The 17,073-nt window shown below is 36.1% G+C and overlaps 3 protein-coding genes across 7 annotated transcripts in view; 2 read left to right on the top strand and 1 right to left on the bottom strand.

Moving 5' to 3' along the window:
* Positions 1-17,073, top strand: part of LOC124634230 (homeobox protein abdominal-A homolog) — a 50,955-nt gene that overhangs the window by 14,637 nt on the left and 19,245 nt on the right. The gene's annotated exons all lie outside the window — the stretch shown is intronic.
* LOC124634231 (myb/SANT-like DNA-binding domain-containing protein 3) lies at positions 12,429-14,962 on the top strand. Of its 2 annotated transcripts, XM_047169686.1 has the most exons (7): positions 12,429-12,920; positions 13,235-13,460; positions 13,566-13,739; positions 13,814-13,867; positions 14,102-14,164; positions 14,240-14,375; positions 14,587-14,962. In XM_047169686.1, the coding sequence occupies exons 1-7, from the start codon at positions 12,901-12,903 to the stop codon at positions 14,826-14,828; spliced, it is 915 nt and encodes a 304-aa protein (XP_047025642.1). In that variant the 5' UTR covers positions 12,429-12,900; the 3' UTR covers positions 14,829-14,962. The 2 variants fall into 2 exon arrangements, with proteins under 2 accessions (XP_047025642.1, XP_047025643.1); XM_047169687.1 differs by lacking the exon at positions 13,814-13,867 and having other exon boundaries at positions 12,430-12,920.
* On the bottom strand, positions 14,949-16,439 carry LOC124634229 (putative nuclease HARBI1). Its single transcript, XM_047169681.1, has 2 exons — positions 15,970-16,439; positions 14,949-15,862 (listed from the first exon to the last, which is right to left on the bottom strand). Exons 1-2 carry the CDS (start codon positions 16,188-16,190, stop codon positions 14,998-15,000), a joined length of 1,086 nt encoding a protein of 361 aa, XP_047025637.1. The 5' UTR covers positions 16,191-16,439; the 3' UTR covers positions 14,949-14,997.

Genomic DNA, 17,073 nt, shown 5'->3' on the forward strand with positions numbered 1-17,073 from the left:
ACAGCTCGCTTCTGAGATCTTCTTGAGAGGAAAAGAAAACCGCGGACGTAACCAACTTTTCGTCTGAGTTATTTTTTTTAATGATAAACTCGCTTTGAGGAAGTAATGACGCATATTTTTTATTGTTTGTCCTGTTTTAATTCTTAGAATTAAGGCTGTTTTGCTATAGGTAGGTAAATATAAAGACACTAACCTAAGACATAAAAGTATCATTTTCCTCTTCTGTTTCAGAACTAATTAGTGTATCATAAACAAAGCAAGAAAATAATATCTATAGGTAACATATAAAACATTGAATAGATACGTATGTGATAAGGTTAACTCAAAAGTTCAAGCTTCCAGTTTACTTTATACGATAATGTGTGCGTTTAAAGGTGTCGCTTTGCAATTTTAATTTGCATCCTGTTGGAATAAAACTAATATTTTATTGCCAACCAGCCTATCGATCAACGTGTTTTGTTTAAATTCGCTAAATAATATCTACATTTTGCAGTCAAACCTGCTGCAAGTGATGCATTCAAACAATTGTGAATGTGCACGCGCATACTCCGGTACTACGGGATGTTGAAAAGTACCTCTACAACATACTTTATTTAATTTATACAAAGTAACTGCAAGCTGAAACTTTATCTATTTTAATCCATCGTTTATCTTTAATCAATTCAAATTATTGCATCTGAAATCATTGAACATTATTTGATTCCTAATTTATGTGTTCTAAAAATAGTATTGGGTATCTAATACGGACATTATTCTGCATAAAAATTGATCACAAAATCTTTTTTAAAATTAAACTAAAAATAACAAATGCTATCTACTCTGTAAGCACACAATTACAAACATTCTAACATTGTGGCTCATTCATCAGCCCTACAAATCTAATTCAAGTCTTGTTCTGCACTCGCGTTCAGAATTGTCAACAGGCTGACTATGACATGTAAAAGTAAGTATACTAAATTATTAACTATACTTCGCGAGTAAACCTATACATCGCAATGGTAATAACATGAATGCTGGCACAGTCACATAACAGCATAATGCTATGAATGCACTATAACTCCCACCCATACAAACAAATGTATTGTCATGTAAATGCAAACATTTTGCCAATACGAGCTACATTTTCGCGCTACAAATTAATCGGAAATTACGTTTAATTAATTATGTATTAAGTAGACAAATCGACGATGAATATGCTCGTACACGTCTCGATTATTGCCAAGTTTCGAAGATATTCTAATGAATAGTGCTAACTTGGCAGTCAATCGATCAAACTAGACGTGATTGGAATCGATACCAATCAAATTCTTAACCAAAAGCTATCTTTTTCCTAGTCTAGAAAAAGATTTGCTAGTCATCTTTTTAAATATTCGCAAGAACAAAAATGGCAGGCAGGTACTAAAAATACAGTTTGCCCATAAATATTTATCACTCAACACGTTTACCTGGAACTCAAAATAAATAAATAAATACCTATAAATGTATTTACATTATCCTACTGAATTAATGTTACGTGTCTTTGTGACTGATTTATGTACATCTCGAGATCAGATAACGTATTCCATATTTATATAAATCCTTGTAAAACCATTTTCATTTGGAATCGGGTGAACAACAATGTTCTACGCAGTTATACATAGGGTTATATATGTAATACAGCGTGTTATTAGTAGGTACATAACGCTCACAGACGTGACTCAATAGCTACAAGAATGTGAACAGAGGCATTGTTCAGCAGTCCGTCGAACTTTCTGAAAGCTTCAGTTTGCTCCGTTTATGCCAGCTACGTTATGCTAATATAGATACAATGTCGTCTGCCAGTTCGCTACTACGAATTTATTTTATTCGTCTGCTATGACTAGAAATTTAGGTACCAACTAATGCTAATGTTACTTTCTAGACAGTTTATTGGTTATATCAAAATTGACGGTACCATTACTTAGAACGTATGGCGCTACAAATGAATCGTGAGCTTTATGAACGTAATGTACGAGATGTTGGTTTAGGATTCGTTCGGAGTGCCCCGGAGAGTTTTGATCTGACGTTTGGTACACACAACCGGCCTTAAGTCGGGGAGACCACTATAAGTGACGAAACATCGCTGCAGCACTTCTGTTTCGGCCGATAACGCGAACGTTTCGTAACGCTATAGGCGTCGATTGCTCTCAAAGGGATTAAATGGAATGCGTACAATTTATATCTCTATTAACGTAGAGTATTGTTTACACACGTCTGACCGCGGCCTCGGAGGCCAAACGCAGACGCTTGTGAAAACATTCGCTTTGAGATTAAAGGTAGACCAGGCAACGAGAGCCGGTCCGGTCCGATCCGCGCGGTGCCGCCCGGTCACTAATGCGTCCTGCTCCCGGAGAGGTCAACGTATATTAGTCGCGTTTAAGTTTGTTTACAGCGGGCTCAGCGTTTCCGACCAGTTTGCATAACTCGAGGGTAGTCTCAATAAAAACAAATTGGCTCGCTGACCAGAGTTGCGCATTACACACGTACGAGGAAGCCGGGCGACATGCCCGGAGATGATTTACTGACATTTCATGCCACTAAGCTTGAACGGTTATGGAAAATAGATGTAAACTAAGATTATGTTCTAAGCTTCCAAACATTCCTCTTTATGTGCTCTCGAAGGATTATGTAGCTCGATAGAAACACATTTACTCACTAATAATTCTAAAATATTGAACAAAAAGTAAATAAGAATAAAACTTGACCTTCAACAAACAAAAACAAAAAAGCTCTCTCACTTCCTTAGCATACCATTGTATGAGTGCACAAAAGTACGACCTAAACATATAAAACTTGAATATCGTTCATCAACATCATCATGAAAACTTGTCTATCTAAAAAACATTCGCAATCATAACGTACACATAGATGCATAAACAAATACGCCATAAATTAAACAATTTCTAGACTCATAGAGATACTTGATAACTGCAATGGGCAATTAACCACGTTACATTATCAGTTTCAATCAAAATACAAACTTGAAGTTACATCGAAACAGTAAATTAGGTGTAGAAAGAAGGCAGGTAACATTACCTACAGGCCGTTAGGGCCGTGCGACACTCCTGCGCATTAATCTGAGAGATACAATCGCGGTCACAGCGAGCTCCGTAAATCTGAGATACGGATCTTGATATATGGTGGGGCGGAGTGGGGGTTCGTTTCACCTTTGTAAGGCCTTTTGCGCAATGGGGCGACACCTCAGGCTCGATACGGGCCGCCATTGTTCGGAACGTATCACGATAGGTACTTACATCGTTTTGTTTCTTTATGATACTGGCCGTCGAGAGTGGAGTGGAAGCGATCTAGGTATAGGTACTCATTTCGGCCCTATAGCTCGGTGTAGGCATTTTGGTTTGATACATTTTAATGATAGAGAATTTGAATTTAGAAGAACCTTAAGTCTAAAATGTATGTGCTGTGTTTTCTCTTGACAATAGCAAAGTTATTGTTATCACAAAACCGTTCAGTAAATCTTGGACAGCATAAAGCTCGGTAGTCAATAGACGTTTATCCTTTTATAAAATACAATATAGCTGTCTCACACATTATTTTTACTTCGCCGTACTAGCTATAAATAAACGTTTTTTTTTCTGGTTCCGTCCTCCTAGAGAGCTAATAAAAATTAATGCGGACATTTAGTTCAGATTTATGTCAAAAGTTGTGTAAAATCAAACAGATGCCACGAATATGCATGTTCAAGTATTATGAAACTATACACAACAACGTTTTTGACGTTTTCACGCCGTCAAATCGTCCACTTGCTCGTTACATATAACAAATGACGTCATAATTAAGTAAATAAACCACATTTCGTGTGACCCACAAATTCACATTCCCGTACACAAAATACAAAAGGAATACCAAAGAGGTTTTTTGTTATTTTTACAAGAGAAATCACTTCGCTTCGTCCTGGCTGGAATAAGCAACTATGGCTCGCCGAGCCAATTACGGCGACATTTAAAGTAATTTAATCGCCACTAATAAGAAATTAAAACGTGATTTTATTGTAGAGAAGCTTAATTGTACGATACGGAGATTTTTGACGCGCCGGCCTTTTGAGGTTAACCGCCTTCAGTACGTTCCACTCGAATTAATAATTAAAACAATTTAATGACTTTATCTAGGTATATGGCATCTGCGATGTCATTCTCATGTTGTTTTCATGTTGGGAACATGAATTATGGATTTAATCTAGGCCTTGCTCGTATTGCGTACAGTTTATGGAAATGAAGCTTGGAAAATTGTAATCAAGAATTGTTAATTACAAGCGGTTACCACCCACGACTTGCTACTTATTCATATTTCTTATTATTTATGTAAAGGAAGTTTTATTTGGTCTGCTATACATTGCCCCTTCACTTTTTATAGACTCTATGGGATGCCTTATAAATAATGCGTTACATGAGTCTATGTTGGCAGTTAACATAAGTTTCCGGTAAACTTAACTTGGAAACTTTAGAAGACAAGTTAATATTGTTTTTTTCTTCCAATAAAAGATTTGATTTACTTAGTCAGATGTGAAGATAGCCTTCATTAGCTAATGTAAACAATTAAGTAAATGGTTAATCTCATTGGTACTGTAACGTATTGCGAACAGTCTTACTTACTTGGGTGGAGTTCTTGATATTATGTCAATGTATGTTAAGAGAAATAGAGAAAATATATAAAAGTATTAGTGTAGTTGTACCCACATATACAAACCTACAGCGTATTTTCATGAAGTCAAACATGATACGCGTGTTGCAGCTCAATCGTTCGATATAAATAGTTATGCTTACATCTGTAATCTTAAAATACGCTCTGTTTGATAATCGATAATGTAAACGATTTTATACATCAATGGAGCATGCCTACGAGTAAGAGTGGCCAGCCCTTTGGCGTAATTAAGCCGATATATCTATATTTTTTTAATAATACCGGTTATTTAGCATGTTTCTTAGTATCCACCGACCGGATACTGAGCAGCGATAAATTCCATGTTTACATTACGATATGTATCTGCGTTATGGACGACAAGATTTCAATGAGTCGGTAGATACCGCTACTTTGTAGTTGGGGCAAACACAAGTGGGAGCAGAGGAGATAGAACGCCTAACCCTTTTGCTGCATATGATATACGAGGTGCCGAATTTGAAATTGTAATTTGACAATAAAATCCATGCAATTGATATAATTTTATACAGGCGTTAGCATTCGAGTGGTGTTGTGTAATGTATGTTGGAGGGACATGAAGGGGCATCCGTGGAGTTTAGGGGATCAGGGGACAGGCGCAGGGTGCGTCTGACATTGAAGAAGTGCCAATAACAGAGGTATAAATAGCGGGGGCCGGCGGCTGAGGGCGTTACTTTGCTACGAGATCAGAATATTTTGTTCCTCCGCTCCGCATACTGTCCTAAACAACGGATTACAATGCGGGAAGGCGACTTCGAACACTACCGATCTATATCTACTTGATAAATTGTAAAGCTGATACAAATTTATTGGTTTTACGTGTCGCTTGCCACTTAATGTTCAACATTTACGTATGAGTACTTAACATTTAAACAACCAGTAAGCATAATATGTAATTGTTTTTGTTTCACACGAACTCAACTTGTTTAACCTCTGACAATGATACCTAAGTAATTTGTTTTACAAATCTTTTACAAAAGGCTCTTGTCGGAATTCTGAAAGACTTTGTCACATAGTAAATCAGAATGTTAACTGTAACTGATTAAGTTTGTGAAGCGACCCGTAAAGTTAACCCATTTGAACGATTCAATAACTTCAAGTTCACAATGAATCAAGCAGGTTTCAGTAAACATTTTTTCAATCGAAAGGTGGCCACACGAATCTAGTTCCAAGGTGGGATTACCCCAAAAAATGTCATAATAAAACTCATAAATTCTCCCCTAAAAATTGGTCACCCTCGAATAGACAAAAATGACCAGAATAAATTGGAATGGTAGTGGCAGCCGATAAAACATTCACTTTATGTGGTGTCATATTTACATTCGGGAAGATATCGACGTGGGAATACAGATAACTACTTATTATGGTGTACGTAGTAAACACAATATGCTCCTATTCTTTTCCATATACAATATTTATTTAACTGAAATAAATCGAAGAATATACCACATAAGATAAAGTGCAGTTGCGGATAAAAAGACCGTATCACTTACACGCTAGTTGAATTTTACCGAGTGAAATGTTTGTGGTTGTACATTTACCTTTGCGCTTCATTACTTAAGGAAGCGATACAAGCTTGCTATAGAGCCTCTTAATCTAATCACAGTAGCACTCCAATTAAACAAAGCCCTCTGGCTGGTGCTAATCGATTGCCAATAAATTGGGATTCGAGCGAACTCCGAACGCATAATTTCTTGCACCCTGCGGCTGTGTAATGTGATGTAGCCTTAGGGTGCAAACGCATGTAAATCTATGGATTAAGTGCGAACCCTAGCTGTGAAGATACAGATAATATGCGAATGGGACACGTACCTACCTATATACCAAGTAGGGTACAAATATTAACAGTACTTATCTACAAAATAGGTAGATCGTAATATAACCACAATCATTTCCATATTTTTGACTAAATCTGCTTGTTATTCCTGACGGCTTCCACTTGGAATCGTATGTACGTATACCGACAAATATAAAACAAATAATTTTATACTACACACTCTCGTTAAAGCCCCATGCGAACGCGTGTAATCTCCAGACATATTTATTCGAAAAACGCGCGAAAACACCCCTAAATGGTGGCTCAAGATTAGTCGGAGCCATTCCGACACGTTACGTGAATAGCGATGCTACCAAATAAAATGTTTAGGGTCATTTTGGCCGACAACGAGCGCTCCTAGCTCACCCAAATGCCAATAGGTCTATTTTACCCCCACGCCCCGAGGGGAGCTGTACGGCCATCATAAATTGTCCGCCGCAAATTTGCAATCCTATCTTTTTTGGCCCGGTGAGAGAGGTCCGACATTAACATAACTGTATGTTGGGCAATTCCACGTGTAGCTTTATGAACGTAACAGCGTACCCAAGCGCGTATGTGTACTTGAAACTCCGCGTTAAGGGCCTTATATCACGACCCTGTAATGTAAGTAAAGGTGCGCCTTAAATAACTCCCCAAATTTGAATTTCTCTATCATTTTTGCATATTTTGGGTATATAATAATAAATAGAAGAGATAAGCCGGAGAAACTTCCCAGTTTTCAACTGAAGTGGGTTGTATAAAATATTTTCAAGACTACATAAGCCGAAGAGATCCTAAAACACATTTCCATTCATATTAATGTCTTGATTTAGAACCCAAAAATTTACAGAGAAGAATTTTAATGAAACTTCATGAATCTGGATTAATTTTTAATTATAATTGCGGCATTGCAAATGGCGGACGGCGTCGCTGGAACGCGTGAGAGGCGCGATTTAATCACTCGCCTTATAACAAGGGTGGGGGCTAGGGGGAAATATTAAGCGCGTTCTTGAGTTATTAAAGCCTCTCAATTGCGCTTAGATATTTTCTGGTTCATTAAATACTTAAGATTTATAACGAGATACTTGAATGGATTGAGGAGATAAGTAGCGTGACGGGAATGAGGTATCTATGAGGTGATTAGTATCAACGTCGGTGCTCCTTCTTTTATCTAAGCTTTCCATCGAAATTAATTTAAAATGAAAAAAGACAGACCATGAGTTATGCTTTGTTTACATATCTACTGGTAGAGTAATATTTTTCACTTTAATGTCGCAACACAAAATTATTTTACACTATGTTCTAAATACATATAAACAGTTAAATTATCGCCTATTATAATTAACTGGGTAAACACTGTGACTGTTTAACACTGTAATACAAACACGAAACTGGCCCTTTTAAGCGGCAACACGCTTGGAACGTGGCCCTATCATAGTTTACAAGCACATAAGGGAGGCTCCGTCGTTGGGCGCTTAAGGGCACATTACACCCTTGAAATAGCGACTCCGTAATTAAAACGCTTTAAACTGACAATTACGAAGTACCTATGAAAATAACACTCTGGCCTGCTATGAGCTTTTCAACAGCTTATGTGCTGCAGAAATTGCTATGAAATTTCATAGCGACCGCATGGCAATAGCAACCCATAGCAATTTCTAAACTCGTTTATGGATATCAGTTGTTCATTAGTTTGCAAATTCTTACTTAAACCTCTTTGTGTAATGGTATTATTCATTCAAGGCACGTTAACGATATATGTACTTGTGAGAAATTTTTAAACATTGTGGCTCATGCCAGAAAATATTCAACTCTATCTGTTGAGAATAAAGCTTCAAATTGAACATTCAACCGATACGTGAGATCGGTATTCTTTGTTTGTCTAGATTTCAGCGATCATAGTTGGTTTAGCGCAATGTTTTTTATTTACTGTTTGATGTCTTATTTTAGATTATTTCGAAACATTTCGTATACAGGATAATGTTAAAGTATTGTATAATCCCCCTATATAAGTGTGCATGTGGGTACATTGTACTTTATTTACAAATGGAAACATAGCAAAGCTTATTCTTAATTAAAAACAGTAGATATCTAGCAGTTAGTGTATATCTCTAGAATAATCTTCGCCCGCATTAACTTTCAATTAAAACAATTTATGTACCCAACGCACAGTGTTCCGACGTAGAACATTTTATCGCCATAAATTATACAGTTGAATTAATAAGTGTACAATAGACGAGCTAACGAGCTCTGTCGGCGTCGACCGCCTGGGTGCATACGAGCAAATTAAATTTGCATGTTTGCAACCCCATAACACCCCTTCGCTCCGCCCTGTCCGTTCGTACGGGAGTTATTAGCAGCAGCCGCCATTTTTGGCCAGTCTGACCGTGGGGTGAACCACTGGGGGATAATGTGGTTGGCAAGCAATTTGTTTTCGGATTTAGTTTTGTAATTGGAAGCGTTTCACACTCGTGGAGCCATATACTACTTACCTAGGTACCGTGAAATGGGCTCCGAAATGTTACGCATTCTCCCCAAATTTAACACAATTTACGAGTTGAAGTGTTAAGTCTAAGTGCGCATGAGCCTATTTCAGATCATCAGGATTTCCGAGACCTAAGAAAATAGAATAATGCTCTTCTATCCCAAAGAGTGGAGCCATTAAATAGTCGTATCCCGACACTATCAGACGAAACAACAATTTCTCGGGAGATAAAAGCAGTCATTTTTGTGCGAAAGCTCTCTACCTAGACATCGGGTACATTAGGGGGTCTATTCTTAAAAACATTTTCGCTTCTCGCTTGGGGAGGCGGGGTTGAAATTATAAAATATAACAGCATTGCGCCCTTTGTTTTTTAAAGGTATTGTACCTATGTGATGGGGCGCGAGCATCCATACCGTATTCAAATTTGAGAGCTCTGCAGGGGTAAACTAATTCGTTTTAAATTACGTTACGATATTGCGTTTCGACTTAAAATATAGCTGATATAAACAAGCGGGAGAGGGTTCGAATAAAATATTAGAGGCACTCAGGCTCACTCTGTAATTAGATTACTTATTAGATGTGCCACATATCTATTGCGATATGCGATGCATGATGCTGCTGCATAGTGCATATCTAGTAGATATTATCTACTATAAAGTACCTATATAAAAAATGTACCTACATCAACTTCAATTGATTCAGTGAAGACATTTAAATAAATGTAGTAGATAAAAATAACTTCAACAGTGAACAAATGAATGTTTTAATTCCTCACAATGAGGAAGTTGTTATTGTTCACTGATTAGCTACAGAGGAACCGCGTTGTAAACAAACTATTAGAATCCGATAACCACACGGTCTAAATTATTTTTATACGATATTAGACTTAGTAGATCGTTTCGAAATATTTAAATTTAAAACTTATGAATATCTTAAAACTAACACGGACTCATTCCAAAAATGGGCCTTAAAAATTCAAGTTATCCACCCACTGACATAATTTATAACTGCGAGAGTGGAACCCTGTTATCGCAACACGTTCGCACTGATATTTATTAGACAGGTGCATATTTTATTAGCTTTCGAACATAAAACAACACATAAAAACTATCACTCTGACGCTCACTGAACGAGTCCGGAACACAAATCTTATTCGCAATAAACGAGACGAAACGAAACGCGAACGTTAATAAAGATATAATAATAAATATTCCGAGGAAAACCTTTCGGGATTCGAATTAAACTAAGGGTAGGAAAATTGCGAGAGTCCCCAAGGAGCTGGGCGAGCGACAGCTGCGAGCCTAATGTCCTTTCTATTTATCTGTGATCGGGGAAAAGCTGTATAGATATATACGACGTCATAACAGTAACGTATATGACATCCCAGATAAGACGCACCGCGCGACAGATGTGCCGATATAAAATAAACACGATTATAACATAATCGGTGCCCTTCCGCACAACATTCCGAGACGTCTCATAGAAATCGTGCCAATTTCAACGACTTTAATAAATATTCAAAAGAACATATCCGGTGCAGATGATTTAATACTAATAAAAACTATTCAGCTAACAAAACGAATTAATAAGACATGATCGCCCATTCGCACTGATATTGCGTAAGTCTCGATGACAATCTCTGTTTTATGGTGTAGACCTCGTAAATGTCTGTTAATATGAATGGGCTCCAATTACTTTTACGATTCGCGTTTTGTCGAGAGACGTTCTAAAAAACTTTACGATCTTCCGCGCCCCTGGTCTGTTTGACTTTATGTCTAGCTGGGGGTGTGAGGCTATTGAGGACAGATCGAAGCGTGGACAATCGGCGCGCCGGCAGATGGCGCACGGAAACTTGTCACCTGTCCCCAACTGCCTGGAATTCGAAATAAGGACCTTCTGGGAGCTCATAGTCACCACTTAATCTCCATAATTAAACCATTTACATAGTTTAGCGTAATAACTTTGTCATAGCATTACCATTGGAAGGACTTCAAAGAAGCTTCCGTTATTTTGTGACTTACCGACATACCCATATCTTCATACTCACCAAATGAATGAACGGATATCAGATGATATTCAGAGCATATGAATGGTTCATTTATGTATGTTTCTCAAACGCGACGATGAAGCAATTACGATGCAACATGCGCCCTGTGAAGTGGCGAACGATTTTATTACAATTTAAATTTCATGTTTATTTACTTCTCTGAATTATTTTATATGCTCAGTAATTTGCTTTTAATGTTCAGTTTCTTTCTTCACTGAACCCTTTTGGATTGCAAGCCATATTATTTAGCCCTTCAGGTACAAAATGTATTTGGAATATAATATTCGCTTATGAGTCATCACGGCTGAAAAATACGCAATACCAGAGTCGGATATTGGCTTTCAAACGCATAAAACAAACAAAATCAGCATCCGAACATGAAATGTACAATAATGTCCATTGAGTGAATCAGAATGCGTTGAAGTGAATGACTATGACAATAATGTAGTGCCAACTTCTTCTAGTGTGTGCCAGCGTGCCGGTCCGGGCGTCTATCACATCATATGACCCGCTGAATGCGTCTTATTACACTTTTATCGGTCGTATCAGTCATAAAATGCTAATGAACGAGCGTTTCGGACCAAACATCCGAGCGAGAGATTCAAATGACGGTATAAAACGTAACCCGAAGTCGACACTTCGTTGGAAACGTAATCGTAATCGGTCTATGCGCTTTCAAAACAACGCGTAACACGAGCGTCTGTATGGCCGCAGAGATACCACACGATGTTTTTAAAAGCTCTTTTATTGTGCGACCGATATACCTAATACAATAATGTACGCTTGGACGGATCTGCGCCGATGTATTCTGCGCTCAATAGCGTGAGACATAAAAACGATATTCGCTTGGAAAAATGTAACATCGCACACACACACGCTGCCTACATCGGACGTCACTGTGATTCATAACTTCTTTTGGATTTTTACAACGTACAATGGCATTTAAGTGCTAATATTTCTTAATATATGCAACGATAATATTTTTAATTACAATAAACCACTGTTGTAAAACTGTAAGTGGTTATAATACGTTGTATGTTCCGAGCTTCTTGTTTTTCCTTATTGCTCCTGTACAAAAGTTCTATTCATGTTATTTGTGTGTTAACAATTCTCAGTTTCTTTTTGCGGTCGCCATATTATTTATGAGTCTGATTTCAGCGAGTCTTGAACTGGTTTAAAATCAATTAATTACGAAAATATTAATCATATTTTTTTCTCAACATACAATATTCTTATTCTTATTCTTTATTGCACACTTAACAATAAATACATAAAGAGAATACATGATATAATTTAATAATAATATTCTTTATCGTTGCAATAATAATATCGATGTCAAATATATAATCATGTAATATCAAAAAGAATGAAAAAACTGAAGTCAAACGATTGATGTTGACTGTTTTATTTAGTGCAATCTCATAGAATCGTATGATTATGAAGCAAGATGGTTTCCAAGTGCTGCTAGTGCATAAATCAATTACGACTCTCGCCCATTTAAATGACAATAACGTCACAGAAATATCCAGCGAGTGAACTGAACAATATTTAGAGTGAGTTGCACCACAGGCGTAGTTAATGCTATAGTTAAGATTAATTTTAGCAGTAACTATAACGATGACCACAGAACTTTACAAATGTTTGTTGCACCATGATTTTTTTGTTAACAGTTAACGCTAATGGGGTTGACAGTATAAAAAGATAAATTATCCCTAAAAACTGACGGGGAAAATTATTTGTTATGACAACACTGTGAGCCTTATGTCAAATTTATTTTCACGAATCTCGTTTCGTGAGGTTAGGTTTGTGTTATTATAATTGTTGTGTTTTTGTTGTGTCCGTCTGTTTGCCGAATCAAGCACGGATATTGTAATAGTAATAATGGATGACTTCAAGACAAAGTGAGTTTAATTTTATGTTAAATTTATTATACCTGATAAAAAGTGCGCCACTACATTAGTACATTATAACTTTTAGCCTATGCAAGTTAAATCAAGCGTGTTTTACTTAGGTCCTATATAAAATAATATCTCAGTCCACACTTTTTATTCATACAACATTGTTTAGAAAATGTTTTATTTAATTGTTCATACAATAAATAAAAAAAAACTATGTGAAATAACATAATTAAACATCCATATGAAAAATTCATGGTATATTCCTTACTGCCTATTGTTATTTACCACATTGAATAAAGTATTTGTTATTTTTACAGGGAAAGAAGTGTCAATTTTACTAAGGAAGAGATTAGTCGATTGCAGATACTTGTAGACAAATATAAAAATGTACTTATGTGTAAAAAAACTGATGGGAGTAGTACAAAACAAAAAGACCATGCATGGCACTGCATCGCAAAGGAATTTAATGCTGTTGGTCAAGTACCTAGAAACATGAAGCAGCTAAAATATAAATTTGAAAATATGAAAAGATCTGCAAAGAAGGTAATTCTACCTACTTTCCGCTGCTTGGAAGTGAACTAATCTCACCTTCTAAAAACATGAATCAATTTATGTCTAATGTTATAACAAAGAAATTATATTTTGCAGGTAGCAAGTAGAGAACGTCAGGAAATGAGACGCACAGGTGGAGGAAATCCTCCCTCACTTCCTCCAGATTCAGAAGATGCTACTGATTGGTTAAGATCCATTATGTCTGGATCTATTGATGGAAATGAGGCTATATATGATGATGACATTATTTCCCCAAATTCCATTGTTACAGTGAGTAAATTATTGCAGATTATAAATAAGGTGTAAAGGAGATACTATAAAATATATTCTTTTTTTTTTTTCAGATTCCCATAATTCACAAAGATAAGGATTTTGATGAAATTCCTCCTATACAAAAAGTAATGAGGGTTTGAATTGTTAAAGATAATTTGATTATTTTTAGACCCTGTTATCTACATATCATCACAAATATTTAGTGATTGTGATAAAACTTATAAGTACTAAGCTTGTAGGTTTAAAAATTTAAAAAATAAATAAATTGCACTATTTATTCAAAACTATTTGCCACCAATCTGCTGTTTAGATTTAGTAATAAATTGAAAAGATTAATAATAAAAGCAATGTTTTTACAGAAAGTGAAACTAGACACAAATACTGATAGTGAAATTCAACATGACATGCCCAATATACTCAAGGTATTTATGTATTCCAAATTATTTAATATGTATTTGGATTAGATGCATTAATTAATTATATTAACTTGTTTGCAGGATGTTGTAGTCAACACAATTATTACAGATCAAGACAAAAGTTTTGATAATGTTGAAAATATTGTCCCAGATGAAGTTTTTGATGCTAGTGCCCCACATTCATCACTAAAGAGACCAGTAGCACCACAACTAAGTCGTAAGTATTTTTAAATGACAATCTATAGCCAAACTTTGTACTTACATACATAGATAAATATATAACAAAAACACCAGAGTTCACCACAAGTGTTTTTCCTTGGTGGTGATCGAACCCACACCATCTAGTACATCAGCAGGGTTACCACCGACTGCGCTAATAGGCCATTTAATTATTGAGTGTGTAGCCTAATATTTTATTTCAATTTTAGGTATCATAAAGAAAAAACAAGGGAAGAGTGAAAATATCATAAAACAAGCACTAAGGGAAAAGAAACTGACAGTTTTAGATGGCCTTCATGAGTTGGAGATGGAAAAGATAAAGTTATCTATTAGTCACCAAAATGAATTACACAGCCAGTTACTGAGGCACAATGAAGAAAAACATAAGCTTGAAGTGGATAAACTTAAACTTGAAATAGATATTTTAAGGGAGAAAAAAATAAATTTTTAAGATACATTTTTACTTTTTGTATAGGAGAAATTTCATCAAAATCCTTATCTTTCTGAATTATGGGAATCTGAAAATGCCATGCACTTTTTGTTTTCTACTGAGAAAAAAAATAAAAATGCATTTTTATTTTTGAAGTTTTTTTATTTATTCATTTAAAACATAGTCTATCTTAATGTAATCTATCAAAATAAGTATTTATTAGCATATTCCTATTATGCTCGTCATGCTGGCTAACATATGCAGAGGTCAGGTCATTGTCATCAGAATCTGATGATTCATTATCAGAGTCGTAACATGTTGGCATCGGGTCTCTCAATTTCTTGCAAATATTATATAGGACAGCCATTGCCACTATAGCACATTGGGCTCTTGCTGTATTTGTTCTGAGTTTCCATGACACTGCAGGAAACCTTTTTTTCCAACAACCAAAACTGCGTTCTACAATATTTCTAGTACGAATATGACTTTCATTGTACAGTTTTTCAGCTTCTGTAACAGGATTACGTAGAGGTGTTAGCAAATATGGTTTATTGGCATAACCTTTGTCTCCTAGTAACCAAAAACCATCAAATTCTCCATCTTCTAGGCGTCCCTTAATGACACTGCTGTTGAAAATATGGCTGTCGTGACAGCTTCCAGGCCATCTAGCAACTATATTTGTAATGTACATCTCAGCATTTGTGATTACTTGCACATTAAGAGAAAATACCTGTTTTCTATTTCTATATGTTTCTGCATCTGCACCACCTGGCGATTTGATTGGTATATGTGTGCAGTCTATAGTTCCTATTACTTTAGGAAATGCACATATTTCATAAAATTTTTTGGCCTCAGTTTCCATTTCCTCAATATTTTTAGGCATTGCAATCCAGTCTGTTCTTAGTCCGGCTATAGCTCTGCTCACTCGATGAATTATTCGACAAACAGTAGATTTGTGAACACCTGCAGCATCCCCAATGCAGCGTTGAAAAGAACCACATGCGTAAAATTCCAATGCCATTATTATTTGCTGCTCTGGAGTAACTGCAAAGTTTCTGAAAAGAAAAACAATATTGTTTATGTAGTTATACCTTAGTCATACATAGGACGACTCAAATATTCCCACTATAGTTTTTAAAGCCTTTATTAAACAGGCACTTACTTCATGGTTCTGGTTTGGAGCAATGGTGCTAAATGAGAAGCCAGGGCTCGTGCTAAACCTTTGGAAATCCGAAATCTATCCAAGAACTCCTGCTCATTCCATTTTAGGAATCGATTAACACGTGGTTGATACACTTTTTTCTTTCGAGAATTAGGTAAATCATTATAATTTTCGTCGTCAGAAGAACTAGATTCCCATAAAATATCACGTACTAAAGACATTTTTAATTTTTTTATACTTAAATATGATAAAACAACAGAAAACAACGGACTAGGTTATTATTTTGACAAGATTTTGACATTTGTTAACTTAGCAATAACGATAACCGGCCAAAATTGACTGGTTACGGTTATCGTTAAATATGACGTCATTTTAACCATTGTTAAAATGGTGCAATCCATTATTGACTTAACCAGAGATTTGACCGTTGGTTCGAGTTTTGTTATCGTTAAAGTAAGTTGGTGCAACTCACTCTTAGTTACTTCAGAATTGTACGTGACACATAATACTGAGCATTACAGTTTTTTTGTGACGTCCCTGGAACGTTATCTGTGACTGATGGAGTCATTTTCAAAAATAAAACGGCCCTCTCCTCTTGCGATGAGAATATACGACCACTTCACATTAATATATTATCAAAATAACGCTTTCTGAGCCACGAGTGTGCTTACGAGCAAGCGGCTTATCTACAAACACGAATACTCACAAATAATATCTAATAGGAAATGAAGTATGTACTTAGCGAAGCAATTTGGTGTTACAAACATCCTGTTATAGTGTTAACACGTGGGCCCCTAATATAAATAATGACGACGAAAAAATTAAAGCAGTGTAAGTCAATTGTTTCCGGGACTTATATTTCAAACATTCGGGGCTGCAGATTAAATAAAACAATACCTTGAACCTTTTAACCGTAGAACTACCTATAGCAACAAAGACACGGTTCCCTGAGTCAGCACTGGAAGAATGCAAAAAGTTCTTAATTAAAACATCAGAGGCAAAGCGAATTTATCCGCACATAGCGGTGGGCGGTAGACTGCACCTATTTTATTTGTGTCGCTAACGTATATTTCAGACATAGCTTAAAAGGGGGAAATCCTTGCT

Source organism: Helicoverpa zea, chromosome 11, assembly GCF_022581195.2.
Source record: "Helicoverpa zea isolate HzStark_Cry1AcR chromosome 11, ilHelZeax1.1, whole genome shotgun sequence".
In the NCBI taxonomy this organism is placed as follows: domain Eukaryota; kingdom Metazoa; phylum Arthropoda; class Insecta; order Lepidoptera; family Noctuidae; genus Helicoverpa; species Helicoverpa zea.